General features: G+C 50.2%; 1 protein-coding gene across 4 annotated transcripts in view; it reads right to left on the reverse strand.

Moving 5' to 3' along the window:
• SORCS2 (sortilin related VPS10 domain containing receptor 2) overlaps positions 1-18071 on the reverse strand; it is an 80030-nt gene that overhangs the window by 29791 nt on the left and 32168 nt on the right. For all 4 annotated transcript variants that reach the window (XM_044442852.1, XM_044442854.1, XM_044442853.1 and 1 more), the window contains exons 3-11: positions 11761-11925; positions 11103-11176; positions 9919-9983; positions 9212-9330; positions 8324-8413; positions 7268-7447; positions 6244-6390; positions 2635-2737; positions 426-502 (exon numbers count right to left, since the gene is read on the reverse strand). In XM_044442852.1, the coding sequence (XP_044298787.1) occupies positions 426-502; positions 2635-2737; positions 6244-6390; positions 7268-7447; positions 8324-8413; positions 9212-9330; positions 9919-9983; positions 11103-11176; positions 11761-11925 (1020 nt within the window). The remainder of the gene's footprint in view (positions 1-425; positions 503-2634; positions 2738-6243; positions 6391-7267; positions 7448-8323; positions 8414-9211; positions 9331-9918; positions 9984-11102; positions 11177-11760; positions 11926-18071) is intronic.

Below are 18071 nucleotides of genomic sequence, written 5' to 3' on the forward strand. Positions count from 1 at the left end.
GAAGGCTCACAGAAAGTCACGGCTTCTTGCTCTCGTGCACGTATCTTTAGACTTGGACTGCGACGGGACACACAATTCGAATAACCTAGTTCCAGACAGCCTTCACCTCCAGTTGTACACTAGAAATTGTGAGAAACTGCAGCCCTCATCCAATTTGAGATGCCCGGGTGGGAGCAGCAAACCCATTACCGAAAGGCAAGCACCCACCTGCTCCAAAAGAGCGGATCACGGCAAAATTGTGACGCAGTGGGGCGTCATCCAGTGTGGGGCACGCGTCCCTCCGCCAGCTTCCTTTGCAAACTCCCACAATGGGGTGAAGGATCGCGGGACATCGCGGGGCCCGAGAACGAATTGCATATTTGCAAGGAGAGGAAATGGCTCCATAAATTGCATTTATGTCTGGACAACGACCTTCGCTGCCTTACCTGTCTCCAGGTCTTGCCACAGTCAGAAGTTATATACATTTCTTCTTTATACTCCACAAGTTGGGCACCCAAATTTCCTGAGAACAAAGGTAAAAATGGGCCAGGGTTACTGGGCATGCGCAGGCACTTTCCTGTGTTCTGCCAGCCCACCGAACCAGGGATTAGAAGTGCCTCTGTTTGGGTGACAATTGGTGAAGGGCTGCATCACAAGAGAAGCGTCTCAGGACCTCAGTAACATGCGAAGCAGCACCAAAGGACCATGCGCAAGGAATGTAAAGCACCAGCGCTCCACACTCCGGATCTGAATGACTCTTACTATCCCTGCCAGATGCCCCTTTGATGTGAAGAGCAATGCTGACAGCGATTCCTAATGTTTCACCGAGACCTGCCTCCTCTGATTTGAAGTAATTACTTCTTGGTGCCATGAAGAATTCCTTCCTCTCCCCTTTCAGTGGAGGGGTCTCTTAAAAGCATGAAATGGCTTATTTGCACTTTGCTCCCGGCTTTGTAGCTGAATTCTGCCCATGCGGAACGGAGGCTCACATGTGGAATATGGGCCTCCAGTTGCCCATGAGGCCTCACAGCTGCCTGACACCCAGAGGCGCTGCCGGGATGCCATCTAAGGCCCAGCAAAGAGCTGCGAGGCCCCCTCCGCTCCCGCGCGAGCCTTGCTTGGAAAAGAGGGGACCTTCGGCTCACCGCAGCATCCTCCCTCTGAGGTGTGAGGAGGAAGCAGTGCCTTCCTGCCTGTTGTGTCCAGTGGACCCGAACCTGTCCCAGCCCCTCACACCTGCTGCCTGAGGCTGGGGACCCTTCCCTCGAGGGAGGAAGGGCTGCCCGCCTGAAGAGGCGCTTCCGGTTGAGGGGCAGCAGCTCCTCCAAGGAAGTGTGAGGCTCCATGGCCTCTCCTGCCCACCCCACGCTGGAAGTGGACTGACGTCAGTAAAAGAGAGGAGCACAGAAAGTTGCCTGTAACAGGCCAGACGGGTCATCCAACTGCCCCAGTTCCATCCACCACGAGAGGCCTTTCCCCTCACTGTGACTGAATCGCGTCTCACCCGGAGAGGCCAACTGAAAGGGCAACCTCCGGAGTCCATTTTCCTGCTTAAGGAGAAGGTCCCAATGGCACCGCAGGGCCCGTGCGAAGGCTCGACATGGGAAGGCTGCCAGAATTAGTTATGGGCTCCCCCAAACATCCAGTCCCAAATCCTTGGGATGGCACATACACATGCAAGGCCCATTCCCATGCTAGGGCTTGTCCCAAGTTGCCATCGACGCTACGGTGCCACTCATGGAAGCCCCGAGCTGCTGTGGCGGCCTTCCAGTCGCTGCTTTCCCGGGCGTTCTGGCATCACAGCAGAGAAATTGGGATGGCTCGCTCTGGCCGGGTCTCCAGGATCACCTCCGCGGGTCCTGCTGTCCTGACTTATGTGAGCGTTCTTAAGCATCCCTGGTGCAAGATGACTCAAAGCTTTTCCTGAGGAAGGCTCCCAAGAAACTGAATTTACAACCACTCCAACCACAGCAGCACGATCCCTTCCGATCTTTCATCCGAAAGGACTGATCTGGCCAAAGACCACACCAGTTTCATTTCTTTTGTGACATCTGAAGCCAGGCAGTGAGCGAGCAATTTATTCTTGGCCTCATCTCGGCTCCGACTCTCTCCCGAGCTGAACAATGGCTCCACTGTGCCTCCCACTTCCTTTGGCTTCTAACATCTGTGTTGTGCCCTTCCTGGCAGTCCGAGCATCTGGGGCGAGTCACAGCTCCTTCTCTGCCTTTGATTCTGCCTTTCTCCCGACTAACCGTCGCAATCACATCATTTTTTCCCTTTAATGTAACGTTGTGTTCACATCATGGCCATAATCGCAGTACGACCGGTCTACTCGCTGCCATTTCCCCCAAGACCAACACGGTTTCCAGTTGTGGCCAAACCTCTTCGCACCTCCTCCACGCCAGACCTCACAGGGAACTCCTCCTGCCCAACCCCCCCTCTCCAATCCTGTGGACAACACCCCGTGACCCCCAGAGAAGCAGAGGCGGTGGCAGTGAGTCAACTTGTTTACACAGAAAGGCCGTCTGTGGTGGAGCATGAATGAAATGAAATGGAATGAAATGGAATGAAGGTGACATGGCGTTACCAGGTCGCTTTTGACCAATGGGCACCAGAAGCAGTAGGAAAGCCGCCTCTCGGTCTGACGTGCTTTACCTGCCCCCATGATGAGTCCTGGCGCCGTGTCCTTGGTGTGAACCATGCCTGACACATACGGGTTGTCTGGCCAGCGGAGGTGCAGGTGCAGGTGACAATCAGGCTACAGAAACAACCAAGACAAGTCTTTAGTTTGAGCAGAACGGCAGAAACGCCTCTAACTCTGAAGCCCCCAACTACAGGCACACGGCACACGATCCCTGCGGAGAAACAAGTTTAACTGCTTCGGAGGTATAAGGAGACACCACCACCACCACCACCACTTTTATATACCGCCCATAACCAATGTTCTCTGGACAATTTCCAACCACAATAATAGAACTGAACACTCAAGTCTTCCATCCAAATTCTAACCAGACCTGACCCTGCTTAGCTTCCAAGAGTAGGCAGGATCTGGCCCTTCAGGCTATACGGAAGCCATTACTTGTTTTATTATGTATGTATTTATTTATTTATTAACTGTATTACATAATGGGAGTAGACAGCCTCCTGGGGTGGTTTCACCGCGTCTTCATGAAAAGCACTGTTGTGTTTTAGAGATCTTTGAAGAAGTCGCCCAACTTTCCTTTGCCTCTCCAAAATCCTGCCAGCCCAAATCACCAAGCGCTCTTTTCTCAGCTGTGGAGAAGTAGGGCAGCTTTCCCTGGACAAGCAATTCCCTCTTCCAGCCTTAGAAAGCCCTTGAATAGCTTTCACTGCCACTGGGAATGACTAGAGGATCTGGCTGGAAAATGCTTTTGCTAATGTCCTCCACCAGCTATCTAATGCCGAAAGAATCGACATCTCCGTCATTCCCACTCCCCAGATGGCACGTCGGAGCTTAGAACTGGGGCTTCTCCAGTGCATCTGTTAGTACACTCGTAACGGCCTCCAAGCAGGGCCGCAACCCATCCCTCAAAGCAGGTATTGGGCTTGATCCTAGTCTTTCCTCAAAGCAGCATGTAACACGGATGAAAAGCCAGTGCTTTCTGAGGGCAGAAATGAGCTTGCTGAAGTCTCCCTGCCCTTTGAGCTCGGCATCCATTCTGGAATCGTGCAGCAGCACGAGATGCAGGTGATTTACAATTCTGCAATCTTCTTTTTCGAAAGCTGCGGAAGGCCCAGAATCAGTTGGCTCAGCAGGGCTGCTCAGACCATCCCTTCAGCCCGTTCCTTAACCGATCAACAACCACGCACCATGGCTCTCAGCCTTGTTATGGGAAAGGGCAGGTGCCCGTTTTGTAACTTTTCTCCCCAGGGGGGCTGGTAACAGCACTGGGAGAGGGTAGGTCTTGATCAGAAAAAATGGTGCAGGGGGAAAGGCTTGATTATCCCCTGCTGCATCTGCTTTTCGGCTTTAAAAAGACCCGGGAGGTGCAGTCTCGGACTTCCTCTCTCACGCACATTTGATCGTGGTGGTGCTGCGACGGCACCCGAAGGACTCTGGCTTTCTACCCAGGGGCCAAGTAGCCAATGTTTTCCCACAAGAAGAACAGGCAAGAATGAGTGGCAACCTTCCAGGGCTGTTTTTGGTTCGGGCTGGTTCTGCTGGCTTTGCTGCATCCACCTTAAAGCACAAAGCATCTGTGTGTACATCTGAGCTCCACCTGCGGCGGAATTATCACACGCAAAAGCGTGGGAGCCCAAAGCACTGCTATAAATAGCATCCCCAGCCCTGGAATAACCACGAGGGTATTTACCTTAATGATACCAGGTCCTGAAATGTCAAGAGCCATTCTCAAAGGACGGGAAGATATTCCCTCCAACTGCTACACTTCGCCAGTTGCCTTCTCCGAGAGCTTCCAAGCACGGCCCGGGCCCCTTTCCCCAGCGACTGAGCCTAACCACCTCTGGAATTCTTCCGGGGCTAGAATCCCATTAAGTGGAATTGCCATGCAGGAGCTCCTCCGAGCCACGAGGCCCAGAGAGAGAGGGCCACGCCGGTGGATGCTGAACTGGGAAAGTCAGGAGCACGACGGGTGGACAAAAGCAAGACGATGCGGGAGGAGGAGGGGCCGGGGCGTGTGATTCCAGCCCACCGGTGGAAGACCCGTGGGGTCTTCCGGCCCGAGCCCGGCATGGGCTACGCCTTGACTCGGCTTTGCTGCAGCTTCAGCTGCGCTTTGCAAAATGCTACCCTGGAGGCAGGAAGGGGGCGCACAGGGAGCCCTCCAGAAGGTGCTGCACTACAGCTCCTATCACCACTGGCCAGGGCTGATGGGAGTCGGACCTGGACGATCCTGGTGGGTGGGAGTTCCCCGTTTGCCTTAGAGCTTCCAGGTCCAAACCCCAAGACCAGTGGGCCTTCAACCGCCGCGGTCAAGACAAAACAGATCTTGGCTGATGCGGAAAGGCAGCGCTCGGCGGAACCTTCCTTTTTATGCGCCACTTAAAAAGAGCCTCCAAGGATGCGGATGCGGCAGCTCCGTCTCCCCGCAGCTCCTGGGCCCGAGCAGACTCCTCTGCCTGCCCACAGCCCCACGGCCCCCCCGGTACCCGGGCCCGCTGAGGACAACGCACCCCGTTCTCCTTCACGGCTCGCCTCTTCTCAGCTCGGGCACCACCGTCCCTGTGGCCAAGGCCCTGCTGCTCGCCTGCACCTGCGCTGCCTCGCTCACCTGCTCGGCGATTCCCGACAGCGCCTGGCGTGGCTCTGAGCAGATGCGGCTTCCCTGGCCGCTCTGCCTTGCCCCCACGCAAGCAACGCTTCCGCCCCTTGCCTGCCTTCTCCCTCTCTTCTTGGGCCCCTTTTGCCCAGCCTCCTGACCCCGTGTCCTCTCGTTCTTCCGATCCTCATTTCCAGCCGCTGACGGCTCTTTCCCTTTCTCCAGCACTCAGCAGCCTCGTTCCCGGAGCCTCAGTTCCCCTTCCTCCCGGGCTGCCGCCTCACCCGGATTTCTTGATCTCGGTCTTCCTGATTTCTAAGCCACTCCTGTCTCTAAGGGGCATGTGAGTCTTTCCTTCAATCGGGTTAGACGCTCACATCAACTCAAACTTTAGATGGATGCGGACTTGACATGGGTGGCTTAGCAGACGAAATGCCAGCCTGTCCCATCGCAACTCATTGGCTCAGCCGACTGCCATGTTACCATCACTCAGATAAAAATTAAAATCCTTCCTGTGGTGGAACATAAACCCTGATCCAGGGGAAAAGCACACTGGGAATACAGGGCAAGAAAAGACACAGTGAAAGTTGAGTATCATAGAAATAAAAGACTGTTAGAGATGCCATGCAAGGCAATAAAGGAAGGGGTGGAATGAAGACGGACCGACTGAAGGGGACAGAGAGTCGCAAAAAGACCACACTCCTTCACAACGCAAAGGACAAAGCAAAAAAACTGGAAGGAAAAAGGAACGATTCTTGGCAACTTGGAACAGCGGCTCCAAATGGTTAAAGCACTTTTCGTATGTTTCCTTGTTGGGCTCCCAAAAACGACCCTGCAGGGTTGGCCAAGAGCATCATTTGCGTGTTGCAGGTGGTCAGGACAGGCTGGGCGAGAATGGCTCCGGCCAAGCAGACCGATGGTCTGGCACACTCTGCCTGGGGTAAACGCTGCAGGAGCCCGGATGGGGAACGGGGACGCAGTGCTTCCGCCATTGCCGTGTGCGGGACGGGGAAGGGACGCTCACCATTTTGCAGTCGGTCGGTTTACCGTTCATATCGGTGGCCGGGGGAGTGAGGGAAGCCCAGCTGCGGCCTTTGTTGAACGTGATCAGGGTGGCAACCTTCCCATCGACTTTCTGGTTGGCCAGAAACACTCCCTTGACGCCCCTCACCTGTGCCGTGAGCAGAAGACGTGGGAAAGTTAGTACGTTGTCTTTGCAACCGATCCATTGCGCCAAGTCTCTTTTGCAAAAGGGGTGGCCCAGCAGTGCCTTGGGGGGCTCACCACGTACTTGTCTTACCTTCCTCTGAACCGCCCTCCAGCCAATTTTCAGGTTTTGCAGGCATCTCATGGACTCGCTAACTTCCCATTTACAGGGGCAATTGCTCTTTGACAGATCTGCTGATCTACCCAAGAGGAAATTCCCCCTTTTTAGACAGGATTTCGAAGGGGTAAAACATTTCTTCCTTGGAAGGAAAATAGGAGGATATATCGGGTCTTGCAAAGGGGGCTTTGCCAGGCGCACTGTTGCACTGCTAAGAATCCGATCAGTCTGTCCACTGTTACAGCCTTGAAAGCTGTCTAAATCAAGCACATAAAGCTGACAGTTACCCATTCCTGAGATCAACTGTAATGGTCCACAGCTCCTCAACTATCTGGGGGTACACATGCTCCATTTCCAGGGAGAATTTGGAAAATGTCTCATTTCAGATTTTGCCATTAATTAAGGCACCTGTTTATTTTTTGCTTATATTTCTATATTCTAATTCTAAATATTAAGAAAATCCCTAAGCAATTTCCATATAAATATTCAGAACACAATTAAAACCACTCAATTTCAAGAACAATACAATTACTCTGATAACAACATGTGATAATATGGAGAAGCATGGAAGCAGTAAAAGGAAATATCACGTTTTATTTTAACTGCAGGCCAGGGAAACGCACGCAGACCAATGCATCTGAGGCGGAACTGAAACCGTTTTGACTCAAGCCAAAGGAATGGGATGGAGAAGTCAGCCGGGGGGCGGGGGGGGGGGGCAGAATACCTCCAGAATGTCAATCAGCACGTTCTCCTCCGGCTGCTTGGTGCTCCGGACGTTCTCCAGCACAATGGAATATGAGACACCCTGCGGGTCGGACTGGTAGAGGTTGTACGTGTCGGTCTGATACCATTCCTGGATGGCCACAAATACCTGGCTCTCGTCCGTGCTGATAATTTGTAGGTCCTGAAACAGAGAGTGATGCAGATGCGGCACGGACCCGAGAGCACAGACGGCCCACTGGGGGCAGGACAAGCTACAAAGCCCCCCCTTGAAACCAGTCCTAGAAGAGAACAAGAGTCTGTGCGAAGGCATATTGTGTTGCTTCTGCAGCGCGACTACAAGGGACCGCTGCGATTCGGAGTGCGGCCGTCTTGGCTGCTTCTCCTCGCCAGCGCCTCCGCTGGTGACAGCCCTTCCTTCCACCAGTGCCCAAGCAGCCTTCTGCAGCCCCTGCTGCAGGTTCACACCATTTTTTGGACTCAGGGAAGGTCCAAAGAAAGTTTGTCTTTTTATGATTATATTTGTTGGTCGTTTGCAGGTGCCCACACTTTTGGAAGTGTATACTTACAGCTGGCCAACATGTGTAGCTTAACAGAAAAACATTGCAGGAGATTTAAAGGGGGGGGGGGGAGTCTGACAACATGTGTCTTTGCATGGCCCTAAAAGAAGGCAAGATGGGTGCCAGGTGAGCATCGCAGGAGGAGAGGGATCCCCAACACCAAAAACATCTTAGTCTCCACCCACCTTGCCTCGGGGGTGGGACCACACTGAGTGAGGAAGGCCCCCAACAATCACCTCAGGGCACCGACAGCTTAATAGAGGAATTCAGGTGCCAAAGCAACGCAGGGAACGAATCTGCCACAAGGAACGTGCCGCGTAGGATTCCACTGAGCTTCAAGACCACTGCCGTGGGGAGCCGAGAAAACTATTTCTACCAATGGCCACAGATGTTATACAACCTCTCAGAGAAAGAACAGCTCGTCCTGTCCTTAATGAAGAGGTGAAATTGTGGCCCGCTAGGAAGGAGGGAAAGAAATAACATGCGATGCGGGCGATTACCTTGGGTAATGCATACTTTGGCAATTTCATCTGTACAAACGCATTCCGAAGATAGGAGACATAATATTTTGTTTGGTTTGCTGACGAGGTCTGTGGAAGAAAAAGGGGTGGCATGATTTTATAAAGGGTTATTTCAACAGAAACAAAACAAGAAGGGGGTACATCAGCACTGAGCTTTGAACACGGAGAACTCTGCATGATCCTCTGGCCAGTGCTGCAATTGAGTCAAAGACGTCGGACTGGCACGCCAGACCAGGGATATTCCAGTAAAATTTCCTCTGCCATAAATGCGCAAGGCAGCCTGAGAAGAACCTCTTCTTCTCAGCAGGAATGGCTGCCAAGCATGATGGGAGCTGTAGTCCAAAACACCCAGAGGGCATCCAGTTTTCCACTCCTGGATAATTGAGAGGCTTTTCCAGTGCCCTGTCGGTACAAATCTGACCATGCTAAAAAGCTGCCATGAGGGATCTAATTGTGAGCAAGGAAGGGGAAAGTATTCCCAGTCAGAGGGCTCAAAATGCATCTACTTATGTAAATTCGGTAAGAAGAAAGGATGTCAACTGACTACATACACAAAGGTGCTTCAGTGGCACGCAAGAGGAATACCTTAGGATCATAAGAAACTCTGAGTGGTTCTAATTCATAACAGGCTGTGGGGAGGAAACGTCCATCGCTTCAGCTCGAGTTACTTCCCTGGTTTGAGCTACTTCTTAACCTAAGGATAAGCTGCTTATCCAGAGAGTTCGACAAGCCAAACAAGCCAGTCAGTCGTGTCGTTTTCGTGTCAGGCAAACACCACTGGGCACAGTGGCACTTGCCTCTGAGCGCAGCACCCACGGGCTTGCGGGGATCGGGTCCTCGCAAGGCACCTTCTTTGGGAGACGTTACCTGAAGGAATATGTAGTCATCCTGGACCGTCAAGGAGTTCTTGTCGATGCTTCCAGCAAAAGGCGATTGCAGTGCTTTATCAGAACAGTTCTGCAATGGGCAGGCCATATAGTAAACATCTGCAGGGCAGGAAATACTGAGTCGGTATGGCGCTCCCGCAAATTCAGAGTACGAACTGCTCTGTAATGTGCTCAGTTTAAATGAAAGAACTGCCCTCAAGAGGGTAAGTTTGATGAGCGGAAGGAAAAGGAGGGGGACCAAACTATATCGTATGTTAGCCCTGTGGTCTCCTCCCTTCCCCTCCCGTCCATCCTCTGAATGCTCTCTAAATGCCTCCTCCAAAGTCGTCCTCCAGCCTTTTCTAGACCTAGGAACCGAAGAGATCTTGTGACACATCGCACAGACCTCCCCCGTTCCATTTTTGCCCTCACAACAACCCTGTGAGGGAAGAGGTGAAGCATGAGTGACTGGCTCAACGTCACCCAATGCGCTTCATGGCCAGGCAGGGACAAGAGTCCAGGTCTCAGGTCTCCCCGGTCCAAAACGCCCGGATCCTGGCTCTCGCGATAGCCGTTGCCACAGGTACTAATTCCAATATGTGTTCTTGCCATGTAAGATGCTTCTCATGGGAAAAGCCATAAGTGTGGTTCCCAGGGTCGTGTGTCTCTACCTAGAAATGTTGAAAAACGAAACACTGCCATCTCTACCTCCGTCGGGATCCTGAATTTCCATATGAACAACGTCTGGGTCTCCATCAACTCCGTCAACAGCCCTGGGAGAAAAATAAAATGGAAAGCTCCCATTATTTTCACGAGAAACCCCTCGCTTCATCATCTAGACAACAGCCTAATATGTAACTACAGTGAACAATTTGTTTAGAACAAGCTATTGCTACACAATGTTTCTTGTGGGGATTTGAAAAAAAAGTCTGCTCTAGTTAACACAAAAAGCTAATGGCTTCTGGCACTTTTGAGTTACTCGGAGAGACAAAAAAATACCCTGGTCTTCACAACCGAGCATGTTCTGATTTATTTATCTTACCGGACTCGGTTGGAAACAGTGTTCCACGATTTATGTTGTTCCCATTCTACACCCCTTCTGTACTCCACATACCCAATTTTCTTTAATTTGGTTTCAAAATTGAGCGAGAAACAAGAATCGGTACTTACAAGTTTTGGAATCAAAGCAATCCCCTCGAAACAAAAATTTAGCATTTAGTGCTGTCTGATATTAGTGGAACAATTTTCTCCATTCACTCCCATGGAGGACTCATCTCCATAGGTCCCAATAATGGCACCAAGAGAAAACTATTCCAGGTACGAGAGACATTTTAACCTTTCAGATAATGTTTATGACCTGAAATCCACAACACTCCATTTAGAAAAGAAGTTAAAAAAGACAGTTGCCTAAATTAAGACTTTGGATTTGAAACATGGCCGGGTCTGGCTGATGCCATGTGGGGGCACGAAGCTTGCTAGGAGGTCTGGAGATGGGCCAAGAGCAAAAGCAACGGCAGCTCATACACCTTTTAGAAAGACAGTTACAAGGAACATTTGCAGTGGAACAGAAGTGTAGCTCTGAGGACACGAAGGACAGATTCTTCAGCAGTGAAACCCAAAGGTAGCCCTTTTTTACAGTGAGGAAACAGTGAGGCAGCTGAAGGCCATCCTGAACAATCTTTCAGACAACTAAAATGAGGTTATTACAGCAAATTGCCCAGTCTCTCTCTGGGAGAAGCCAGCTCTTAAGTTTCCCGTCTCTTCTGAATATTTGAGAAAGAGCTATAAACCCAATTAATAGATTAGTGCTGTGCAATGCTATTGACTGCTATAATTCTTCACTACTAATCCTGCCATTCCTGTATTTCTGGAGCAGAACGATATGCCCTTACCAAAAAATATGGTCTTTCGAGACACGTTCTTGTAGGAGAGTCCATTTGATTCCTAAGTCAATAGACGCATGGAGCTGGGAATGAAGAACAAGAGCCAACAAAAGTCAGTCCAGTTCTGGTTTGGTCCTCCTGGAAAGCCATCTGGCATGAAGCGAGAAAGGGCTGGAGATAATCCTAGGGTCAGAGAATGGCAGAGCTGGAAGGGGCCATGAAGGCCATCGGGTCCACCCCCTGCTGCTGCAGGACACCAGCTTACACCACCCCACTCAGAGGGCTGCCCGGTTTCTTTTTGGGTGTCTCCAGTGTGGGAGAGCCACACCTCTCCAGGCCGCTGGCAAAGAACCAACAGGCCAAGTCATTAGCCTCTGGCCCTTCCAACAGATTCCTTTTGACTTCAACGAACCAGGATGGAGAAGCAGCAGCACTGACACTCAGGGCACACTCGCTGGTTCACACAGGCGTTCTCCTCCCCTGGAGAACACCATGGCCCTGGATGGCCTGCGTGTGTGAATGCGCAGCCCCGTCTGATGTCACCTCAAACAGTGGCCCGTATTTTTCCACTGCCTCGTACTTAACGCTGTTCCTCTAAAGGACAGGAACACGTTTCACCGTGTCATTTCGACAGCAAACCCGCATGACCCTTCTTAATGCTTTTTACCTGTCCCTCCTTGGTGTAGGCAAGCAGTTTATCCTCTTGCTTTGGATGAAAGATCAGCATTTCCACAAAGAAAGAAATAGGCTGCTTTTGGAAGGTTGCTGCTTCGTCGGTGCTAATGAAAAGATTCTGGTCCAGGTCATTGTGGGAAGAACTCACAAGAATGATCTACAAAATAAAATCACCGGTCAGCCAGGCAACGGTGCTACTTACAGGTACCTTCTTTGTAACTTTAAGAGGTGAAGACGTTCTCAGGTGACAAGCAAATGAGGACAGAGGGCCAAGCATCAGTTCGGTTCCCCGCAAACTCCGACAGTGCACACTGGTCCAGAGATGTAAGCAGCTGTTGCACAAATTGTGGTAACAATCACTTCAAGTCTACGATGGTAAGATGCAGTTTTCTTCCAACACTCGTGGCTTTTTCTAAGAAATTCTGAGAAGGGTGGCTTGGTGAAGAGGCAGGGAATTCTCCATTGGCAATCCCCTGGACTGCTTCAATGCATAATTGCTCTTCCCAAGATTCCTGGGGGGGGGGGGGGGGCGGTGATTATTGCAGTGCAAACACAAGTAAGTAATCACAGAATAGCAGAGTTGGAAGGGCCAGGAGGCCATCAGGTCCAACCTCCTGCTGCTGCAGGACACCAAGTCACACCATCCCACTCAGGTAGCTGCCCAGTTTCGCCTTGAATGTCTCCAGCGTGGGAGAGCCCCCCACCTCTCCAGGCAGCTGCTTCCACTGCCATGTTGCTCTGACTGTGAGGGAGTTTTCCTGATGACCAGCCTGAAACCAGGTTGTCGCAACTTGAACTGATTATTCCGTGTCCTGCCCTCTGGCATCAGCAAGAGGAGATCTTGACCTTCCTCTTTGTGGCAGCCTTGGAGGTCCTTACAGAGGGAGTTCATGTCTCCCCTCTGTTCAATGGAACGCATTCCCTAGTCAATGGGATTATAACCTAAAACTAGATTAAGTAGAGATATCTTATAGTTCTCTCAGTATCACATTCAACCCAGGGCTCTGGGGCGGTAGAAGTAAGACAGGTGGAAGGTTGTGATCAGACGTACCATAACATCATGGTACCTTTGCTAATGCCTACCTATCCAGCTTTCAGGAGGAGACTCCCGAGAGTTCCTTGGACGGCAAGGAGATCAAACCAGCCAGTCCTAGAGGAGATCAACCCTGACTGCTCTTTAGAAGGCCAGACACTGAAGCCGAAGCTCAAATACACTGGCCACCCGATGAGAAGGAACAAAAACTCACAGAAGCCAGAAAGCCCTGTGCTCCTCACTGGGGGTAGGTCAGCGCATGGAGGGAGGGTGGGGATTGCTCTTTCGATGGAAGAGCCAATGCTGAGTCTGTTGTCAGGATCAGTCCATCATCTCCTGAGGTTTAATCATCAGCTTGCTTCTAGACTACACAGGAGTTGATTTGTTTAATTTATTTAAAACGTTTTAATCCCTTCTTCTATCCAAACCAGTCCTGCAAAAATCCTGGTTGTTTCTGGAACAATGGCTTGGCCCACGGATGCAACTGCTCCCAACTGAATTGTATTGTATTGTTATATTTAATGGTAATTTATTATGTACTATTGTATTTCAATGTATTTTATCATGTTGTAAGCCGCCCCGAGGTTTCGGCAAGGGGCGGCATAGAAATGTTATAATAATAATAATAATAATAATAATAATAATAATAATAATAATAATAATAACTGAAAGGGCCATGAAATCATCAGTGGCCAGCGGGGGGGGGGGGGCGGTGCATCCCCTCCGTCTCTGCTGGGGTCCCGATTCACCTGGTGGGACCTGCAGCTGTTTCCACACGGCTGAAAGCAGGCACATTATTTACACCCACACATTGAGCATCACGTGTGTAGGCCTCCCGTAGAGAACGGAAGCACTGCGACATGGGCGTGCAACATGGAGGAGGAGCATTTCACGACTCTCTGTGCCACTGACACCACAACATTAATGGCTCCATCCATTTCTTTCCACACAGTCCTGCAAGGGATATTTCCAGATCGCCTCATACACATTTGTAGCATTTATCCTGAATCCAAACTGGGATGTAAACCAGGGGCCCTCAAACTTCTTCTGAAGGGGGCCAGCTGACAGGTGCCAGCGGTGGGCGCGGGCCGCCAAGGCGATGCCGGGCCGGTGAGGGGGCAGGGTGCACGCGCACACGCACGCGAGGCGGGGATAGGGGTGCGCGGGGCAAGGCGCCGGCTCGCTCGCGAGGAGATCGAGTCCAAAACGACCTCCTCGCGGGCAAGCCCCTTGCCCACGTGGCCCCCGGCGGGCCTGTGGGGCGGGCCAGTCAAATGGGCATGAAGGGCCGAATCCAGGCCACGGGCCTTAGTTTGAGGACCGTGATGTAAACCAATGAAGGCAGCTGTTTTGGGAAGCGAGTGAAATCGCTTCTGGTTCTCAGTAGGTCAGCGTGGCTATCGGGGTGAAGAAATCTCTACTCGACACAAACTGACGAGGGTTCCATGGATCAGACTCTGTTCTCCATGTGCATAGTCAAAATATGGAGATTTCTCAAGCTATTATTAAAGTTGCAGGGATCAAGTAAGATAAAGGCTGTAAACTATCATACTCATTATCATAATTTAGCATGCTTCCTAACAGGATGCTGTTGATGCTTTGCACAGCTTCATTTCCTGCAGAACCTCACTCCTCCTTTCACCCAGCTTGGATTGAACTGAGGAGTGAAGGGTTCCCGGAACAAAGAGCACGGCAGACTCGGCCCATTTATTTATTCGATCATTTCATCTTCTATCCTGCCCTTTCCCAAGAGTCGCGGCCTAGAAACAATGGGTTAAGGGGAAATTATAATGAAAGCATCACTCTCAATTAATATGCTAATCATATTAAATTAAATTATACCCCATGTCTGCTCGATGCCGGCTGTGGAACACGGGCTTAAGTGGGAAGATTTTCAGCACGCATGGGACATATTTAGCTCTATTCCAAGTGGAAGTGGGCAGAATCTTCCAAGGAAAATTCCACGATACACTTGCAAGATGGGAAGGGTAGCCTTCCAGAGACCCACAAGGTATTGGATGGGATGAAAATACCCAAAGAAATGAAATTAAATGAATGGACAAGGAGTTAGTAGTTTGGATATGCAAATGGCTGTTCTCGGAAAGAATTCCATGCACAATCTGAAAGTTTTTGTTATGTTTCCTGACTCTTTACAATGAAACTCTACGTAAAAGCAAAAGAAAAAAAAAGCACACAGAATATGCAAAGACTCTGAGAAATTAAGAGACCCTTGTTCACCTCTTTCAGGCCTGACACACACGGATGCCAACAAGCTGAAAAGCAAATCCTTGGCGAGCTGTGATGAGAAATCATTCGTGCTAAAGACAGCGCAGTGGCTATCGATCTTTTCAGGAGTGCCATGCTTAGTTTAATCGACCATGGAGATGACACGGTGACAGCAGATGCAGCATCCGCTCCAGAGTTCGAGCGTCTGCTCAGCTGAAATTCTTTACAGGTATCCGAGAAGACACGGCTAAATTTGCACGGTGCCCTCAGACAGCAAGCTTAGCATCTCCGACTCCTTCTCAAAATTCTGTACGTGGGGGCAACTGCACAGAGGAAGGCCGTGGACCCTGCGAAGTGCCCCTGGCACTCCAGTGCAGCCAGCTCCTACAGGACTTCAATTACTTGCGCACAATCTCATGGGATAACCCAGGCAGGTAAAATTTATTCCCAGTTAAGTCATGCTATTCAAAAGATTACCTAAAGATGGCAGTGTCAAATTCTCTTTGCATGTTTTTTGCCTCAATCCCATACTATTTTTACATAATTTCTCATTCCTACAGCGTTGTACTGCAACTTTTAATTACTAGATGTCAGAAACATCATACAACTGCAGTTATTTTCATCTGGTGAGAACGCGCTGATTTGCGAAAGATAATGCTGCAGAATTTAGCCATCCCATTTTGGGGCTATGGTAAGCGCCCGGCTGTGTGAATAGCCATTCTGGGGGTGCCCGTGGAGAGCGTCTGGCACCCAGGGTGCAACCAGAAATTAGCATGCTGTTTGCCAACGCAAACAAAAGCATCGCTCGTTTCTGAGCACAGCAGGAACACAAGTGAATCCAAGCGTCGCCACACCAATTCCACCTGCTGCGGCTTCTTCCCCCGTGGGCTTGACCACCCTCTCACAGTGACCACGACCTTTCTGGGTCAATGGGTGAAGAAGCCAGACAAAGAGACGGACAGACGGACAGCCAAACAGGCTCGTCACATTCTCTGCCATCAGATGGGCCTTCCATGATGGCGAGTGGACGACCAGATAAAACGCGTCCTTTTTCTGAAAGCACGGGCTGTCCGCTTCCTCACTTCCCCCTGAGCTGCGTCTTTTCCGTTCTAGCCTGAGAATCGGAGGGGGAAGGGAATGGGAACAAAGCATCCATTGTGAGAGCTGAATTTAGAAGAAAGAGAATAACAGGGAGGGGAAAATGATACAGTGGAAAGGAATTATTACTGTGAGCGCCTTCCCCTCTCCCTTTCCTAAAACCTAGCATATTGTTTGTGAGCCTTTTGGGGACAGAAATAGATATTCATGAAATGGCTGTGAACTATCCTGGCAGCACATGAAGTATAAATAAAGCAATTTAGAGCTGCTACTTCTCAAGGGTTCTTTATATTTGATGCAGACGGTCCAACGAACACAGAGGCAATTATTTAATACATTCCTGCGAAGGGGTTTGCTCATCGAGATGTCCACACTCTGTCTCCCCAGGCTGCTATCCATTTCCCGTGGAAAACCAGTGGGATGAGGCGGCTGAACTCTGGCTGAATCGTGCCCAAAGTAATCGGAAATGCTAGGACTACCTCCACGGTCAAGATCTGGTATCATCATTTTGGGAAGGCAACTCAGTAATTAAAAAAATGGCTTCAAACTGGATCGTCCTGCATTATTTTCCCCTAAGAAAGGATATTAGGCAGTTCCAGTTCTGGCTTGCTGGAGCTTTCCCATTCTGCCTCCCAATCGTCGAGCAATTTCTGTTTCGCTTAAGAACAACACATTATCCTGTGAAAGAGACACTCTCCTTCTAGGACAGTCTGAGTCACTGCTCTGAAAGGTATTCAACAGCCTCCCTTTCCAGCACATTCCATCAATTTCATTTTTTATTCTTCCACTGAGATAATTTCCTCTACCACTGAATAAAATGGATACACAAAAAGGTTTCAATCCTATTACAAGCAACTCAGCACGCCAAACCTAAACACAAACTCTCTGGTTTATTACCTATTACTCTGACACTTTCTCTTAAGAACCACACATTAATTTGCATCAAATGACTTCAAGATGCAAACATTTCCACAGCAATATTTTTCCGGAGATTTCCAGGATAATCTGTCATATGCTTCGCTACTCTTGCAGAACAAAATTACAAGTGCTAGAAATTGCTGAGACAAAAGGTGCATTTGGAAGACTGTAGCAACTCCAGTTTAAAATTACTTTTTCGACAACGCTATAGGGTTAGCTGTCGCGATTATTAATTCTCAAGTTTCCAGGATCATTGCTGGGAGGCAACATAAACAACTTAACACACACCTTCCTGGTGGATTATTAAACTATAGTTTTTTACAAAACATGGGGGAAATTCAGACTTTCCACGCAGCAGCGTATTGCCTCCCAGAGAGCTTTGGGGGCTGGGCGGTACAGAAATTAAATAAATAAGATAGCAAAAAGCTGTCCAGGCAAAGCCCAGGGAGCCGTCCGGTGAAGACTGGATGTTTGGCTTCGTGCCCAAAAGGTCAGATAGGAAAGAACAAGCACTGTGCCGATAGCTCTCCCCTTGGCAGTTTCCGTCAGCGCCATCCAGACCGGCACTGAAGTACTTTCTGCACTAAGTGTAAGATTTATAGAGTTTGGGTTTTCTCTTCATGCACCTTCAGAAAGGTTTGATCATATAATCCTAGAATTGTAGAGCTGGAAGGAGCCATGAAGGCCATTGGGTCCATCCCCCTGCTGTTGCAGGACACCAAGGCACACCATCCCACCCAGGTGGCTGCCCAGTTTCGCCTTGAATGTCCCCAGTGTGGGAGAGCCCCCCACCCCTCCAGGCAGCTGGTCCCACTGCCATATTGCAGTGACCGCGAGGAAGCTCTTCCTGATGTCCAGCCTGAATCTGGGCTGTCGCAGCTTGAATGGAGTATTCCGTCTCCTGCCCTCTGGCATCAGCCAGAAGAGACCTTGGCCTTCCTCTTTGTGGCAGCCTTGGAGGTCCTTCTAGAGGGATACCATGTCCTCCCTCCTCTGGAATCAACAGATGCGGAAGTGCTTCACTGTGA

The sequence above is a fragment of the Varanus komodoensis genome, unplaced genomic scaffold, assembly GCF_004798865.1.
Source record: "Varanus komodoensis strain SLA01 unplaced genomic scaffold, ASM479886v1 scaffold40, whole genome shotgun sequence".
Classification (NCBI taxonomy): domain Eukaryota; kingdom Metazoa; phylum Chordata; class Lepidosauria; order Squamata; family Varanidae; genus Varanus; species Varanus komodoensis.